The sequence below is a fragment of the Sardina pilchardus genome, chromosome 21, assembly GCF_963854185.1.
Source record: "Sardina pilchardus chromosome 21, fSarPil1.1, whole genome shotgun sequence".
Taxonomy (NCBI): Eukaryota; Metazoa; Chordata; class Actinopteri; order Clupeiformes; family Clupeidae; genus Sardina; species Sardina pilchardus.
Window position 1 is genome coordinate 2111164 of NC_085014.1, and position 17039 is coordinate 2128202.

General features: G+C 44.1%; 2 protein-coding genes across 2 annotated transcripts in view; one reads left to right on the plus strand and one right to left on the minus strand.

The window, feature by feature from the left end:
* Positions 1-12790, minus strand: part of LOC134069117 (GTPase IMAP family member 8-like) — a 65166-nt gene extending 52376 nt beyond the window's left edge. The window contains exon 1 of the mRNA XM_062524982.1: positions 12758-12790. Coding sequence (XP_062380966.1) covers positions 12758-12767 — 10 coding nt within the window. The 5' untranslated portion in view covers positions 12768-12790. The remainder of the gene's footprint in view (positions 1-12757) is intronic.
* A 145-nt stretch (positions 12791-12935) lies between these two features.
* Positions 12936-14634, plus strand: LOC134069167 (GTPase IMAP family member 4-like). Its single transcript, XM_062525046.1, has 2 exons — positions 12936-12985; positions 13407-14634. The coding sequence occupies exons 1-2, from the start codon at positions 12958-12960 to the stop codon at positions 14117-14119; spliced, it is 741 nt and encodes a 246-aa protein (XP_062381030.1). The 5' UTR covers positions 12936-12957; the 3' UTR covers positions 14120-14634.
* Positions 14635-17039: the final 2405 nt, after the last annotated feature.

Sequence of the window (17039 nt, forward strand, 5' to 3'; positions counted from 1 at the left end):
GAGTCACCAGAGTGTCATGTGTGAGAGTGTGCGCTCAATAGCGACTTTAAGGGTGTATTCACACCAGGAAGGTCCGTTAGTTCACTTATTTGGTCCGGACCAATTTCTTTTTCTTTTTTTCTTTTTTAGTGCGGTTCGCTTTCACACCGTGATTAATTGCAACCGGACCAGAATTTATAAACAAAAGCACATGTGCAAAGGTCGTTCAACCAATGGCTGGTAAACGTGTAGGTGGGGTGAAGAATAGGAAGCCAAAGTCAAAGTTGGCCCACGTAAATACTATGTTTGCGTACTGTACTCGTTATTATCCTAGCAATATAGTTTATACAGTTACAGCTTTGCAGAAGTGCTTGAGCGTCAAGACCGTTTGATGCAAGTTTAACAATCATGCTCGTAATTTTGCAACGACGAAGACGTCCAACAGAACAGCTGAGAAGAGCTCTCATGTGTGTCCAACATGCTAACAGCAGGCCTACGGAAGACGGAACGGGTAGGAGATGCAAAATCAAATTATTGTTGGCAAAAAAGCGTTAGCCCACTGCTTCTTACAGCTGTTGTGCATCACGGAGCTATCCTACATTTCCCATAATGCGGGATACGGGAGCTCGTCAAATCCAAAAAAGGTAGATCTCTGTAACTGGGTCGGATCGAGGTCGGTCTGCTTTCACACCATAAACGAACCGCACCAGGGTTCGATAGGAACCGCTCCGAGACCACCTCCTCAGCTGGGTCTCGGTCCGCTTGTTTGGTCCGCACTAGAGTTCGAGTGATTGTATTCACACCAGTCAAAAAGGTCCGAACCAAGCAAGAAACGAACTTGAGTTCGTTTTAATCGAACTAAACAAGGCAGGTGTGAATACCCCCTCAGTCTTCTTGGATATCGCATTGGTTGCGAGGTTGCAGTGTGTAGTAGTTGGAACTCTTATTGTGTGCTGTGTAAAGGTTGTGTTCCTATTTCACGTGTGTAGAGAGAGAGACTGGCCTGCTAGTGTGGCCTTTCTCGGTGGCTCGGCTGGCGGTACATCAGGGCATAATAATAATTCCCCTTATGTGTTTATCTATTGCTAAACCAGTGCAACACTTTTAAAGAAAACCAAATGCCTCTTTAATAAAGCTTCTATTTTTGTATTTTCCTAAACTTGTGGATGTGTGAGTTCATGGGACAGGGTTCCCCTTGCTCTAGGGCAGGCATCACCAAATGGCGGACCGCGGTCCGGGTCCGGACCCAGTGACGGTGCTGTCCGGACCCGTTGAAATTGTCGGCCTAATATTATCAAAGAGCATCGTCCGTAGCTAAGCCAATCAACTCGATTGTTTACCTTTCAGCAACAGAGAATAGGCCTAGCGGGAGAGAGAGGAGATGAGAGAAAATGGCTTGCTCAAAAATGATGGTGAAAACCGAACTTTTAAAGATGAATGGACGGACGGACCAATACGTTCGTGCTGCTGTGAATATGCGCTGTGAAACTGTGGCGACGTTAGCGTGCGTCACTGAGATCAAACACGGGTCGTTAGAGGAAAGGTAGGCTACACGCAGAAGTCTGCAGTGAGGGCAAGTAAAACTTGAAAAGCACTCCGAGAGCTAACAAACAGAACAAACGCAAACCCCGATGAAAACATTACTTTCCTCGGCGGAGGTAGGATAATAATTATCAAATTGAAAGCACACTATGACAGGTCTACTCGTGTGATCACGCATGCATGTACAGGCAAATTAGTGTTCGTTAAAGATTGCGTGGATTTTGATGCAACACAAAAGAGCATTTAGCGATGGGACAGCAGCTGTGAATGAGTGCTTAATGCGGCTGCAGAAACTTTACAGATCCCATTGTCAGCTTCAACAACAAGATTCAAGAACATCTGAACTATTAGCAGAGGATACTAGAACGCAGTATGCAAAGGTCTTTTTTTTCTTTTCTTAAAGATCCACTTTTATTTTATTCAAAAGATTCGGAATGTTTTACATTAGGCCTAGGCTGCTTGAAATAGGCCCTAAGTTCAGGCTGCTCAAAGTTATTTTGCACTTTATATTTATTCTATTCAGAATAAATTCAGTGTCTGTTGTCTGTCTTTCTTGAAATGTAGGCCTAGTAAAGACAACTACAGTATTGTTTTGCATTCAAGTACCATTCAAGTTAAGACTTTTTGGTATGTTACAAGCATATTACTTTGAAAACACTTGAAATGTAACAATACATTAAATAGGCCTAGAAATGTACATGCATTATTGATTTTATTAACTTCAGGGTAGCCTACACTATTTTCAGTGACAATTTAAGATTCGGACCTTTGTCGGGAGGACATTTTAGTAACTGGACCTCTTTGAATTTTAATTGAATACCCCTGCTCTAGGGTATTAAAATCAAGGGGTGGCGTAGTCAACCACTAGTGGGCGCTACAATCTGGCGTAGCCGGCAGGACGATTCTCTGCAAAGTGTTGCAAAAGGTTTGGTTTTGTGAGCAGCAGTGTGTGTGAGTATTGGTGTGTGTATTGGTGTATAGAGAACAGCAGCTGGCAAGAAGATGGCAGAACTCGAACAGCTACGAGATCGCCTGGAGCGTCTTCAAGCCGAAAATGAAAGACTTTCCAATATTAGAGACGATGGTGCTCAGGCTGGGCGACAGACTCTGTACATACCTAGAGAGAGGCGATGCCCGAAGTTTTCTGGTACTTCCATAGCAGGGTCTTTGTCAGTTGAAGAGTGGGCCGAGGAGGCCGAAAGGTGTATTAGATCGAGGCATATGTCCAGTCACGAAAAAGCAATATTTTTGTATGATCACCTTGAGGGCGAAGCACGTAATGAAATTAAATATCGACCTGCAGACGTCAGAGAAGACCCTAAGGAAATTGTTAAAGTTTTGAAAGAAGTGTATGGATGGGCTAAGTCTTATGTGTTTTGGCAGCAATGTTTTTTCGATCGTAAACAAAAAGATAATGAGTCTCTGTTTGAATTTTCACATGCATTAATGGAACTCATGGAGAAAGTCAAATTGTCAAAACAAGACTGTATTTCTAATCCTGATCAAGTTGTGAGGGATCAGTTCTGTGAAAATGTTCACGACCATACACTGCGAAGAGAGCTTAAGAGGTTGGTGCGGGCTAACGAGGGTTGGACTATTTTAGATGTGCGACGTGAAGCTACCAGGTGGGTGGAGGAGGGCCAGGCAGGGCGGGATCGAGGCCATCGTGTTGTGGGACGTGGCAGTGAAGCACATGTTACATCTCAGTGTGAGGCTACTTTCACTCAGACCTCAGAACTAGCTGAATTGAAAAACTTGGTCCTAAAGCAGCAGGCCCAGCTAGACATGTTAGTGAAACAGTTGGGGCAGCCTACCACCAAACCCTTTGCTTCTCAGTCACAGAGAGGAGGTCGCTTTAGGCGGACTCCCGATGGCCAGCCAATCTGTCTGCGCTGTGATCAACCTGGGCACATAGCGCGGTACTGCCAGGCTGCTCAGCCCCTACCAACTAAGCCCACCTCCCAGCCGTCCTCTGATAATTTCTCTAGCTTGTCCCTGCCCCCTGTCCGTGGCACCACTGGCCTACAGGGAAACTAAAGCCCCCCAGTGTGCAGAGCCATGCACTGGGAGGGGAAGTCTCTGGCTCTGTTTGTTCGTCCTCTTATAGCCGGTTAGTGGGGAAATGTCCTTTTTTGAATGTCACTATGGAAGGAGTGACTGTTCCTTGTCTTGTTGATACGGGTTCAATGGTTACGACCATTACTGAGAGTTATTTTAACAAGCATTTTGTCCATTTGCAGCGAAGAGAGTGTAACTGGTTAGGCCTTAAGGCAGCAAATGGCCTGGATATACCCTATAGTGGTTATGTAGAGATGGATGTAGTTGTAGTGGGGCAGTGTATTCCGGGGAGGGGGGTACTGATTGTAAGAGACCCTGAAGATACCACTCTCTACCATCGTAAGACCATAACACCAGGTATTCTAGGGATGAATGTGCTCGGTGAGTGTTACAAGGCCCTTTTTGAGCAACTGGGTCCCCAGCTCTTTCACTCCCCCCTAGTGAAATCGGTGGCCCCGGCAGCTCGGCAAGCTTTGAGGCAGTGTGAGAGGATTAAAGCCGTTATCGACGCCCCCAAACCCTTTAAGGTCAGAGTTCAAGGGCAGACCGCGATCTGTCTCAAGGCTTGTGCTCTAACCCTGGTTCCAGTCACATGCCCCCAGCTGGAGTCGGTGGAATTCTTGCTTGAGCCGTTAAGTTTCGAAGAGGAGCAACTGCCAGAGGGCCTGCTTATGTCCCCCACACTTGTCTGTGCCCGAAAGGGACTCTTGTATGCACCTGTCGTCAATGTCAGCAATGCCGAAGTGTGGCTACCCTCACGTCGTGTCATTGGCACAGTGCAGGCAGTGAGGGCAACCTCTGCCCAAAACACATCCATTGCTGTAGATCCCTCCTGGGAAGAAGGCTGCGCTTATGTTTCAACCCAGGAAGTGTCCCCACCTTCTACCACCTCCGTCCCCGTCCATGACTTTGTTGGATTAACTCAGTCACAGGCCTCCCAGGCCCAGTCCTTGTTGGACAAGTATGGTAGCATCTTTTCTCAGAGTGAGGGCGACTTGGGGTGCACGTCTCTAATCACACACGAAGTCCCTATGCTAGACGATGCCCCCGTTCGCCAACCCTACAGGCGAATCCCGCCATCCCAGTATGAGACAGTGAAGGCGCACATTCAGCAGCTTCTTAACAGTCAAGTAATTAGGGAGAGCTGTAGCCCCTACTCCTCCCCTATTGTGCTTGTAACTAAAAAGGATGGGAGTCTAAGGCTTTGCGTCGACTATCGTCAACTAAACTCCAAGACCCGCCGTGATGCGTACCCTCTCCCCAGGATAGAGGAGTCTTTAGATGCTCTGTCAGGGGCGAAGTGGTTCTCCACCATAGACCTCGCTAGCGGCTACCATCAAGTTCCAGTGGCGGAAAAGGACAAACACAAGACTGCCTTTTGCACCCCGTTCGGCCTTTTTGAATTTAATAGGATGGCTTTTGGCCTTTGTAACGCCCCCAGCACCTTTCAGCGACTTATGGAGCGCATTTTTGGGGACTGTCGCTACCAGTCTGTTCTCCTTTACCTTGATGATGTCATAATTTTCTCCGCCACCGTTAGCCAACATCTAGAGCGACTGGAAGAGGTGTTTACAAGGCTGGAAAAGCAAGGGCTGAAGGTTAAGCTGTCTAAGTGCAAGTTTTTCCAACCTGAAGTGGGGTATCTTGGCCACGTGGTCTCCGCTAATGGGGTGGCTACCGATCCGGCGAAGATTGAGGTCGTGAAGGAGTGGAGGCGTCCAGGCCACCTTGCGGAGCTCCGGTCATTCCTTGGCTTTGCGAGTTATTATCGCCGTTTCGTGGAGGGCTTCTCCAGGCTTGCAGCTCCCCTGCACCAGTTGGTGGGAAAGCTTAGCGGACCTCGACGGAAGGGAAAGACCCCCCCAATTCCGCTGACCGATGCATGGGATGAGTCTTGTGAGAGCGCCTTTGAGTCACTTAAGAGTAGGCTCACCTCCGCTCCCGTCCTGGCGTACGCCGACTTCCAAAAGCCCTTTATTCTGGAGGTGGACGCTAGCCATGGGGGTCTGGGTGCCATTTTATCACAGGAGCATGATGGGAGGGTCCGGCCTGTGGCATTCGCCAGTCGAGGGTTGAAACAGACCGAACGGAACATGGAAAATTATAGTTCCATGAAGCTGGAGCTACTCGCTGTAAAATGGGCAGTTACGGAGAAATTCCGAGAATATCTGCTCGGGAACCAGTTTACCATCTTGACAGATAACAACCCGCTCAGCCATCTCCAGACCGCCAAGCTGGGTGCGCTTGAACAGCGATGGGCCTCACAGCTTGCATCTTTCAATTTTACCTTGAAGTACCGCCCAGGCAGGAATAATCAGAACGCTGATGCATTGTCCAGGCAGTATTTGGAACGCTTCTCCTTTGGCACTGCGGTACCAGTGCTGGAAGCCTTGACCAAGAGGTGCCAACCATTAGTCATGGATGGTCTCTGTGAAGAAGTGACTGCTTTGCCTGGGCGTACACCTCAGGACCTTCAGAACCTGCAGGAGGCTGACTCTGCCATCGGACCCGTCCGCCGCCACCATCAGGAGGGGCGATGGCCGTGTGCTGAAGAGCGTGCATCACTGCCTCAGGCCAGCAAGATTCTCCTCCGCCAGTGGGACAGCCTAGTGGAGCGAGAGGGGGTGTTGTACCGCCACGTTCAAGCCTCAGGTAGTGGCCCCGATGTGCTTCAACTGCTCTTGCCTCAGTGCTTACAAGAGGAAGTTCTGAGAAGCGTCCATGATGACCAGGGGCATCAGGGTTTAGAAAGGACCCTTCATCTCTTGCGGGGCCGGTGCTTTTGGCCGAATATGGCTCGAGATGTGGAGAAATGGTGCCAGAGGTGCCAGAGGTGTGTCCTGGGGAAGGCTGTACAACCCAAGGTGCGGACATATTGGGGCACGTTGCAAGCGGGTCGGCCTAATGAGATCCTGGCCATGGATTTTACATCCTTAGAGCCTGCAAGCGATGGCAGAGAGAGTGTGCTGGTTCTAACAGATGTTTTCACCAAATATGCCCAAGCCATCCCTACTCAAAATCAAAAGGCACCCACTGTAGCCCGTATCCTATTGCAACAGTGGTTCCATAGGTTTGGCCCTCCAGCGCGAATACACTCGGATCAAGGGCGGAATTTTGAAAGCTTGGTGATCCAACAGCTCTGTCAGATGTATGGGATCCAGAAAAGCAGAACGACACCCTATCACCCACAAGGAAACGGCCAGTGCGAACGGTTTAACCGGACACTGCATGACCTGTTGCGCACATTGCCAGCGGCAGAGAAGCGGCGGTGGCCTCATCATCTTCCCCAGCTCACCTACGCTTACAACACGACTCCCCACCAGACCACTGGGCACTCCCCGTACTTCCTCATGTTCGGCCAACACCCTAGGTTGCCCGTGGATTTCCTCCTCGGCACCAATGGCATGCCTCAGGACGTTGACAGTTTGGAGGAATGGATCAAGGGGCACCAGCAGAGTGTAAACATGACACAAGAACATGTCCGGCAACGAGCTGCTGAGCAGGCGCAGAGGCGGAATCAAGGCAACAATGACCGGGCGAATGACACTGGGTTTCGTGAGGGCCAGCTTGTGTTTCTGCGCAATCATGTCCAAGGGCGAAATAAGATTCAAGACCGTTGGAGTGCCGATGTGTTTAAAGTACTGCGGGGTCCCAGAGGTACCGGTGTCGTTTATACAGTGGCCCCATTGGAAGGAGGACCATGCCGGCAAGTTCACCGGGCCGAGTTGAGGGCAGTGCCAGAGGGGTGGCAGCCAGAATCTGACAGAGACGCCCGCCCAACGGTACGTACCACTAGAGCGGGTGCGTTAAGAGCCCCGGCTCACTCTGACATGGATCCATCCGACGACTGGGGGATAGTGTACCACGAGGAAGGACCCCAGGAGGCCCCAGCTCTGGACACCCCTGTTTTGGACGCCCCTGTTTTGGACGAGACGGAGGACATGCACAGGGACCTGCCTTCCGCTATGCCAAGACCCAGTGGACCATTAGCAGGTCAAGGAGCGTATTCCATCCAGTTGCCCGAAGGCCTGGAGTCACCTGGGGCCCCTCCTCATGAGGACGTAGATGGCCAGATTGAAGATCAACCATTGCCTTTGCGGCGTGCCATCAGGTCTACGGCAGGGCGCCACCCCAACCCCCACCATCTGCCACAGAGCCTTGCCATAAGAAGTGGAGAGATGGAGTCGCAAAGTGAAGAGGAAGAGGAGGCATAAACTGCATCGTCGGGGCGCCGATTCACTTGGAGGGGGTGGATTGTAGCATGTAGGAGCACCATGTTCGTTTGTTACATCCCTTGTTTTTGAGTTAGCACGCCACTCCTGACGTCATTAGCTGGGGCTGCAATTGGACGACAGGTAGGAACAGGCACCTGTATAGGCACCTGGGGTCCTTAGCAAGGTAGCTTTCCCGGCTGCTAGCCCAATAGTGTGTTTGTGTGGTGGCGTGTGGCTGCTGTAGCAAGGTATGTTGGCGATAACTTTTCTCTTTGTTGGTGTAGCTCAGTATTCAACAGTATTCAACAGGCCTCTGTTTTGTTAGCATAGGATCTACCGGTTGGGACTGTTTTGAGTGTTCCCCCGTGCCGGCAGTTATCAGAACGCGTGGAGTAATGCTCTTCCGTCCTTGTGGACGAAGGTACGCTAACGTTGCATTTCACAGTACGTGTTTTAGTTGTGTGTGTTTTGTTTTTAATGCCCAGCTCTCTGTTCTTAATCAGCATCTAGCTGGATAGCGTGACTGCGGACGGAGGTGTTTGGAATGCATGTAAAGCCTGCGATCGTGGTCACTTAACGCTGCTACAGGTATGTGGTTAACTGTGCCGGAAACCATGCTTTGTTTTATAATGCAGTAAGACGTTACTAATTCAGTGTTACCGAGTATCTGGGGGGGGCTTACGGGTATCTCTTATTTTGGGACTTGGTTATATTTAAAGGGGAGTTGTGTGTTTTACATTGATCAATCAGTATGGCCAACGGCCACACATGTTAAATGAATGTGCCTTGGGTGCTCAAATAGGTGTATTTGAAGGTGTATTTTTTGTGTGTGTTATTGCGTAGGCCCACCTGCTACACTATGCAAGCTGCTGTTCTCTTTTAGTTATTACTTTGGCAAATATGTATGTGTGAATGTGCTGCTCACAACCCCTGCTGTATTTTGATTGTAGGTTTGTTTTCTTTTGTTCTTTTCCCCTCTGTCCTGGTGGCTAGAGGGATTTAGCGTGTTCTGTCTAGTGAGCCACAGGCTAGGGGGGTTACTTTTCTTTTTTTTCTTGTTTATGTTTTCTTGTAGTTTGTTTGTCTCCCCCTACCCTTAACTTAGTTTGCCCCGTACTGGCCAATCCTAGGTAGCCGATACCAGTCTATGCCGGGTGGCCTGTCTCCTTCTGTTTGGAGTCACCAGAGTGTCATGTGTGAGAGTGTGCGCTCAATAGCGACTTTAAGCCTTCTTGGATATCGCATTGGTTGCGAGGTTGCAGTGTGTAGTAGTTGGAACTCGTATTGTGTGCTGTGTAAAGGTTGTGTTCCTATTTCACGTGTGTAGAGAGAGAGACTGGCCTGCTAGTGTGGCCTTTCTCGGTGGCTCGGCTGGCGGTACATCAGGGCATAATAATAATTCCCCTTATGTGTTTATCTATTGCTAAACCAGTGCAACACTTTTAAAGAAAACCAAATGCCTCTTTAATAAAGCTTCTATTTTTGTATTTTCCTAAACTTGTGGATGTGTGAGTTCATGGGACAGGGTTCCCCTTGCTCTAGGGTATTAAAATCAAGGGGTGGCGTAGTCAACCACTAGTGGGCGCTACATAATATTTATCTAATTTATCTAAATTATTGCAACATCGCTGATTGTGCCCCCTAAGAATTTTGGCTTGCATGACGCCCCTGGTCTGAGCTTTAAAAGATAGCCTACAAATAGAAGATTAGATATACAACTATGAATGTACGTAGGCATACGCACCCTACGTACATAAATAGGCTACGACGAAAATAGAATGACCAAATGACCGCAGCCCGGCAGTTCTAGGTATATCTACGTCAAACCTACATGGCGCTTCTAGTAATACACGTCAGTGGTCAAATGACCGGCGCTTGGCGCTTCTAGTGTTAACTAGCTTGTGATATTTTCCGTCTAGCAAGTAGCCTACGTAGTTGAGCTTTGCGTCAATGTTTTTTCATTCTGTCAAATTTACCTGCACTCGTAATGGCCGTAGACTAGGCTACGGATAGCCTAAATCTGTTTTGAGCATTTAGATGCATGCTCCTCCAGCAGTCGCTTCTTCTTAATTCTGCCTTTTTCAGCCCCCTCTTTCTCTTTCCTCTTCTTGCCTTCCATATTAATCAAGCAAACACCTGCTAATCCGTTCACTATCAAAACGCTACTTTCACGAATAGGCCTACAGGCAAAGGGGCCATGCCATTAGAGGAGGGGCCGCTCATCTATCCCCCTACATTTCTGTAATAGACTTGACCTAGCAAACGTATTTGCCATTCCCAGGAGGCTTTGCTGTTCTATTTTGAATTTATTTGTGGCCAAAAGAGTTAAATAACACTTTTAATAATATGAAGAATTAAATGAAGACACCCAAGGCTACCCACAAGTGCACTGATGGGAGAGAACTGAGATGAATAGGCCTGTAATTAATATGTAGGGTAACCATGACTAAGGTATATATCGCAACTAAATGGTTTAAATAGTGGTTGGTTTCCAAGTAATTTTGGAATTTCAGGGGATAGAGCACTTGTGAAAATATCTTATGGTTGTTCTAGCGGCCGCTCAGGCACGTCTTGGGTCCGTTCAAATGCAACATCAGGCCGGCCGGCCTGGCGGGAAATGTTCCGAATCGGCCGATTACTACTCCGCCCCTGCCTATATTTAAACAATGTGGATTCTTCGATATTGTCTGAAAATGATCTTTACACATTTTTCAAAAACCAAGAAATCAACATGATCATGTGTAATTTATCATTATTCTTAATGATTTACCCACTGTACCTAATGCTCAAGATGATTTGTTGTCCATACCTGATGTCATCAATGACTGACATTGAATTCATGCTAATTAATGAGATGTTCATGTATAATTAATGCATGAATTAATGAGTTAACTCATGATAATTCATAACATTTAGTTAACATGCATTTATGTAGTATTACTTTTCTTTTTTTCCATGACAGTGATGTCCACGATTTTGTCCGACAAAAAGTCATCATGACCATGCTTAATTAATCATGATTCATTATGATGTGCCAACCGTACTTAATGCTTAAGATGATGAGTTGTTTATGCATGAATTCATTAATGACATTCAGTTACTTCATGTTAAGTAATAATGATTCATGATATATTAAGGGATGAATTAATGCATGAATTATGCATGAATTCATGACAATTCATGTACCATTATCGTAAAGTGTTACAGTTGCATGATTTTATGAAAGCTAGTCAAATTTGTAGTTTCTTATGTCTCATTCCATCGAACTACAGATTCGCTACCTAATCTGGTAAATTTACATAGTGCGGTTATAGCTGATAGAGGGCTGCAAACTGTGTTGCTGCAAAAGTGCCGTTCACTCTATTACGAGTTGATGAACCACTGAAATGATTTTGGAAATATTGTTGTGAGGTACAAAAAACTTGTTAGTGTTGCTTTAACCCTCTGGAGTCTAAATCCCCCACTGGGGATTTGAAAACTGTTCCAAACACACATCTCAATCTCTGCTAGTTTTGGTCTTGGAAACATATAAGTGACACCATTAGAAATCTTGGTAACACTTTACTTGACGGGTTCGTTCATAACATATTCATAACAGCTGTCATGAACTGCACATGAAACATTCATGACTGCTTTATGAAACATGACTCAACATTCATACCAACACTTTCATGAATGTGGAAGACAAAACGTCAAAAACTTGTCAAAATAAAAGTCCAACAATCGCAAAGCAGCATTGCTGTCTTTTTTGTTTTAGCCAACCTGATCATGTCACATCTTAGTCAAAGGGGAAGTCCAGTGTCCAGGAGAATTCAGTTTTTTGTTAGTCTGTTTTTTAACTTCTGAAGAATGCATAATTGTCTACACCAATGACTAAATAGATATATAAAACAGGAATGTCCAACCATTCAGAGGTCCACAGATGGTCAGTATACTAGTTCACTCCCCAGTATGATGAATACTTCACAACTCGTATAGTAAAGTAACATTTGAAGTAGACTTCATAAAATATTCATGAGATGTTTACAAACGCTGGAGAGGATTCATAATAGCCTACCCTGTATATGGATTAGATTGTTGGACTTTTATTTTTCGTCATTTTGTCTTCCACATTCATGAAAGTGTTGGTATGAATGTTGAGTCATGTTTCATGAATCAGTCATGAATGCTTCATATGCAGTTCATGACAGCTGTTATGAATGTGTTATGAATGAACCCGTCAGGTAAAGTGTTATCGAAATCTTTAATCACCTAGTTTCCAAATATATATGTTTTAAAAGAAAATGTATCTATGGCACTTTGTAAAAACAATAAAAGAAAATCCTAGGATTTCAGTCCTCTCACCTGCAGCAGGCCCATTCAAAAGGCCCATTCAACTTAATTTGCATTTGAAAGAGACACTCACTAAGTGGCACATTTAGTCTGACTTTTTTCCAATTTTTACACATTTTTTAATGTTCTTGTTACTTATACAGAGCCAACACCGTTGTTTTCAAGGTTCAAACTTCAAAAGTCTTAGCTCGATATATTTATAGTGTGTTTTTTACCTTTGAACTTTGACATTTGAAAATCGTTTTTTAAATAGTTGTGTTTACACTGAATATGATAAAAAGTAATTTCATTACATCCACTTTACTCACATATAGTTATTGTGGAGGACCTCTAGAATATAACCATATGTGCCATTTCTGCACAGACATTTTAGTTGGATGAAAAACTCAACAACACCTAATATGAACTGGACAAACCCCAACATTTTTTTCAACTTTTTGCCAGTGACCGTGCCTTTTAGATCGCCAAAATATAGCCCTTGTGTAGACCGATAATTTATTATGCTACACACTGACAATAACATACAAAATACCTTTCTCTAGTTACCTGATAAACTAACTCTCCAAATTAATCAATTAATATTGAAAGATTATAATAAACTACAACACCATAATCTGTAATGCAAATCTTACCATTTGACATGATGCTGTGGAATCGTGCCTGATCTGCAGTCTGTTTAAAGAACAGATTGCCGATCTGAGTTTATACTGTTGAAGAAATAGGTGGAGCACTGATGAGGTGGAGCATATTGGCAGTGTGATTCTATTAAAGGACCAGCACCGAACATGTGCATTACATTTCTACATAGACATCTATCTGACACAGAGCGAGAATGGGCAGCTCATCATCTCTCCCTGAAGGTATTGCTCTTTAAAAAAAAAAAAAAAAAACATGGATCCATATATTTAGTTTATTTTTAATGGCAACATTTGTCCATGTGCTTAAGTTGTCATTTTAAGTTTGTAGCCATATTCATATGATGTTGAGAATATGGATTATTTGCTGTCTCACAAATACTGCAACAGGCAGTTTAGTAATAGTTTAGTAATACCTATTTAATACCATGTGATGATTTTGATACTATGTTATATGTCATGTACATCTATGGGGGTCTCCGGAGTTTGTCCGTATATTCAGTCAATGTTCAATGTGTGTTTGTGTTTGTGTGTGTGTGTGTGTGTGTTTGTGTGTGTGTGTGTGTGTGTGTGTGTGTGTGTGTGTGTGTGTGTGTGTGTGTGTGTGTGTGTGTGTGTGTGTGTGTGTGTGTGTGTGTGTAAATAGGTCCTCCTCTGAGAATCGTGCTGATTGGGAAGACTGGAGTGGGGAAGAGTGCTGTGGGCAACACCATTCTGAGGAGGAATGCATTTCTCTCAGAAACCTCCGCAATATCAATCACTGATGAATGTCAAAGACATAGTGTTAATAATTCAAGATTGCTTGAAGTGTGTGACACACCTGGTATTTTAGACACAGGTCCAAATGAAATACAAATCAGACAAGAAATACTTAGATGTATTAAGCACACCTGTCCAGGACCCCATGTGTTCCTGCTGGTGACTCAGGTGGGCAGATTCACTAGGGAGGAAGAGAAAGCAGTCAAAGGCCTGCAGGAGCTCTTTCATAAAACAGCTTCAGACTATATGATAGTACTGTTCACTCGTGGTGATGACCTGGGTGAACGGAGCATTGATAACTATGTGAGAAATGGCAGCGATAAACTGCAGGAATTGATAAGGAGCTGTGGTGGACGGTATCATGTGTTCAACAACAAGAGCAGTGACTACACTCAAGTCATTGATCTGGTGAAGAAAATAGACACAATGGTGAATGCAAATGGGGGTGGTTACTTTACTAATGATGTATACATAGAAACACAAAGAGTCATCAATGAAAGAGGGATTGACTGCAAAACAGAAGACTATATCAAACCTTCTATCATCCAAATGTGGCATACAATGGTGGCACGTTTTCTAATCAGTATGCGGGACGACTGAAGATAATTCGATCATGTAACACATTGTTCAATAATGTGATTAGCCAAGTTAAATGGTATTGTACTATTGATGGATGACCAAAGCGATGAAATTACCTTCCCATAATAATGGCATTTTTATGTAATATCCATTTTAATTTTTAGATGATTTTCTTTGTAGATGATTTTTTTAATTTTTAGATGATTTTCTTTGTAGATGATTTTGGTATGTATGTGCTTGGGGGTGGGGATCAGTTGGTTGGGTAGAGGTGGATATAATTTGTATATTGTCTTTGTCTGGATTTTGTACAATTTGAAAACATTTTTCTTTAAATGTATTGTAGAATATTTTGTTTAATGACATGTTGATTGGAGTTACTCCCCACGAAACAGAAACGCCAAGAAAAAAATTGTGGTGGAATATCCTTATATTATCTGAACATGCATCAAGTGATTCTGTAACATGTCTGTATGAATCTTATGTGATAGGCCTAAAGGAAATCCTGCCACAATGCTTTCTATGTTAATAAAAATGCTGAGAACTATTCTATTGTGCAGACATGTTTCTTTTGATTTACATCATAGTATAGACACAAATTGCTAAGCTAAACAACGACAACGAATTTGCATTTCAAAGAGACACTCACTAAGTGACCCATTTAGTATGACTTTTCTCCAATTTGTAGTAAAACTACTAAATGTTTTTGAATGTTCTTTTTACTTATATGTAAGCTAACAACGCAGCTTGGACTAGCCTACTGCCACTCGTAACTCGCAACAAACAGGGGCTATCTCTCCCTCCCTTGAAAGTCCTAAAAACTTCTGCCTTTAACCTCCAGATTTAGCAGTGGACTGCTGTCGGATTTAATTTGAAGTCGTTGTTGAAGAAGTAGTTTACTGAAATAAAATTGTAGGCCTGCTAACAATTCCAAATCTCCTCTGTCCTTTAAGACACTTGCTAACGTCATCTGACCTCGATGAAACTCATAATTAATTATCGCACCTAACGAAACGACTGATAGAAAGGGAAAGACGAGGAGGATGGCTTCCCTTTCTAAGGTGCAGATGAATCACAGTTTGACCGCGACCGTGACATTCCCTAATTTGATTGGTTGATTGTCTTCTTTGTTTACACGTTACTTGGTGATAAGGAATCCAACTGGAGCTGGGTGCCACATGGAGACGACAGGAGTGTAATTACTGTGTTTCACCACATTCCATGCATACAATTTATGGGGGCGATGTTTCACTCATTGCAAAATACAAAATGAAACGGGAGATGACAGCACAGAAAGAATGCACAAAACCATAAAACGATTAAATGAAGTGCTGTATTTACAATAGCGATTGTCTGACGAAATACGGGAAGCATGGCTTCCCTTGGCTTCTGGGAGAAAACGCCACAGTATATAGTTTCCTACTATATATTTATAATTTCCAACTATAAATATAGAGTTTCCTTGGAGATGCACCGATTGCAATTTTTTGGCCGATTCCGATTTCCGATTTTTCATAGAATTTGACCTGCCGATACCAATTTTAGCCGATTCCGATTTAATTTCTTCTAACCACTTTACAGCACAAACAAAGAGTTATTTTCTAGCCTATATTTTCTTTAATACAACATGTTAATATAGAAATGTAATCAACTTATCAATGGCTGGTAGAAAAATGTGAATAGACAGATTTTTCTTCAAGTCTTCTTCAGCTGCAGTATTCCCAGTGTGGGACATTCATTTCACACATACAAATAGAAAATTTTTTTTTTCTTCTCACATCCAATATCCAACTGTAAATATCTTCAGAATACTGATAACTGGAAAGCTTGGTGTACATAGGTGCTACATAGGCTGAGATGTTGGAAAATGACAAAGAAAAAAAAATCATTTTGAGAAGCCTTGAAACACAAAAAATGACATACAATGGCCGGGTTTCCCAAAAATGTTAAGAAGCTCTTAAGTGCTAAGAACTTCTTAGGAGCGTTGTAAGAATGTTCTAAGAACGCTCCTAAGAAGTTCTTTGGACTTAAGAGCTTCTTAACGATTTTGGGAAACCCGGCCATTTTCAGTCCACACTCTTCTTTCGCGATTGCTTGCGGATACTAAGGAAGTGTCCATATTTGGATGGCATAACGTCATGCAGGAGAAAAGCAGCTTTCCAACGACACCATGCTTGATAATGTTTTGTATCACGGTTGCGGTAGTTCAAGACACGTTAGAATGCTAACTTTTGGCGAATTTAGAAGAAATATACAGGCGTGATCAGACAAAATGTAATGAAATAAACCTCTAAATGTGTAAATCGGACTTAGATGTTGTAGTAGTGTGAAAGAATACATGATAAGTTGGCAAACTGAAGCAAAACTAGGTTTATTCCTGCCGTGTCTCGCCTTAAGTGGAGTATAAAGGCTATGTCGCCTCTTTATTGATAGCGATTGTGGTTCAGCTGTGGACACGCAATTAGCGGCATGGACGGGCTTTGATGAGCGCTGTAACTTGAAGTGACAGCTTATCTTAGTAAATTCCATGCAATATGGCAAAGCACAGCGTTCACTGCATAGGAAAACTCAGTATTAGCGCTTTATCCAGATTCCAGCCTGTTGGCCTTTGCTAGCTTCATCAAACTTTGCAAACTCAGCTGTGTGATGTTATAAGTACGTGCGAGTGAATTTGACTGGCATAAAATTGGCAAGCCTCAGACTGACCGGCCGGTCGACCAGTCATGGCCGATCACGTGAAAATCGTCCGATTCCGGTCACCAGCCGATCGATCAGTCCATCTCTAGTTTCCAACTATATATTTTGTCTCAAACATGTTCCTACTGAATTTTGATCTACAGTGACTGGTGTGCCTGGTTTTATGTACTGGATCTTGTTGGTCTTGATTGATGCTGAAGCATTCAGAGTTTCTTCCACTGGAACTAAGGGGCCAAGCCCAGCTATT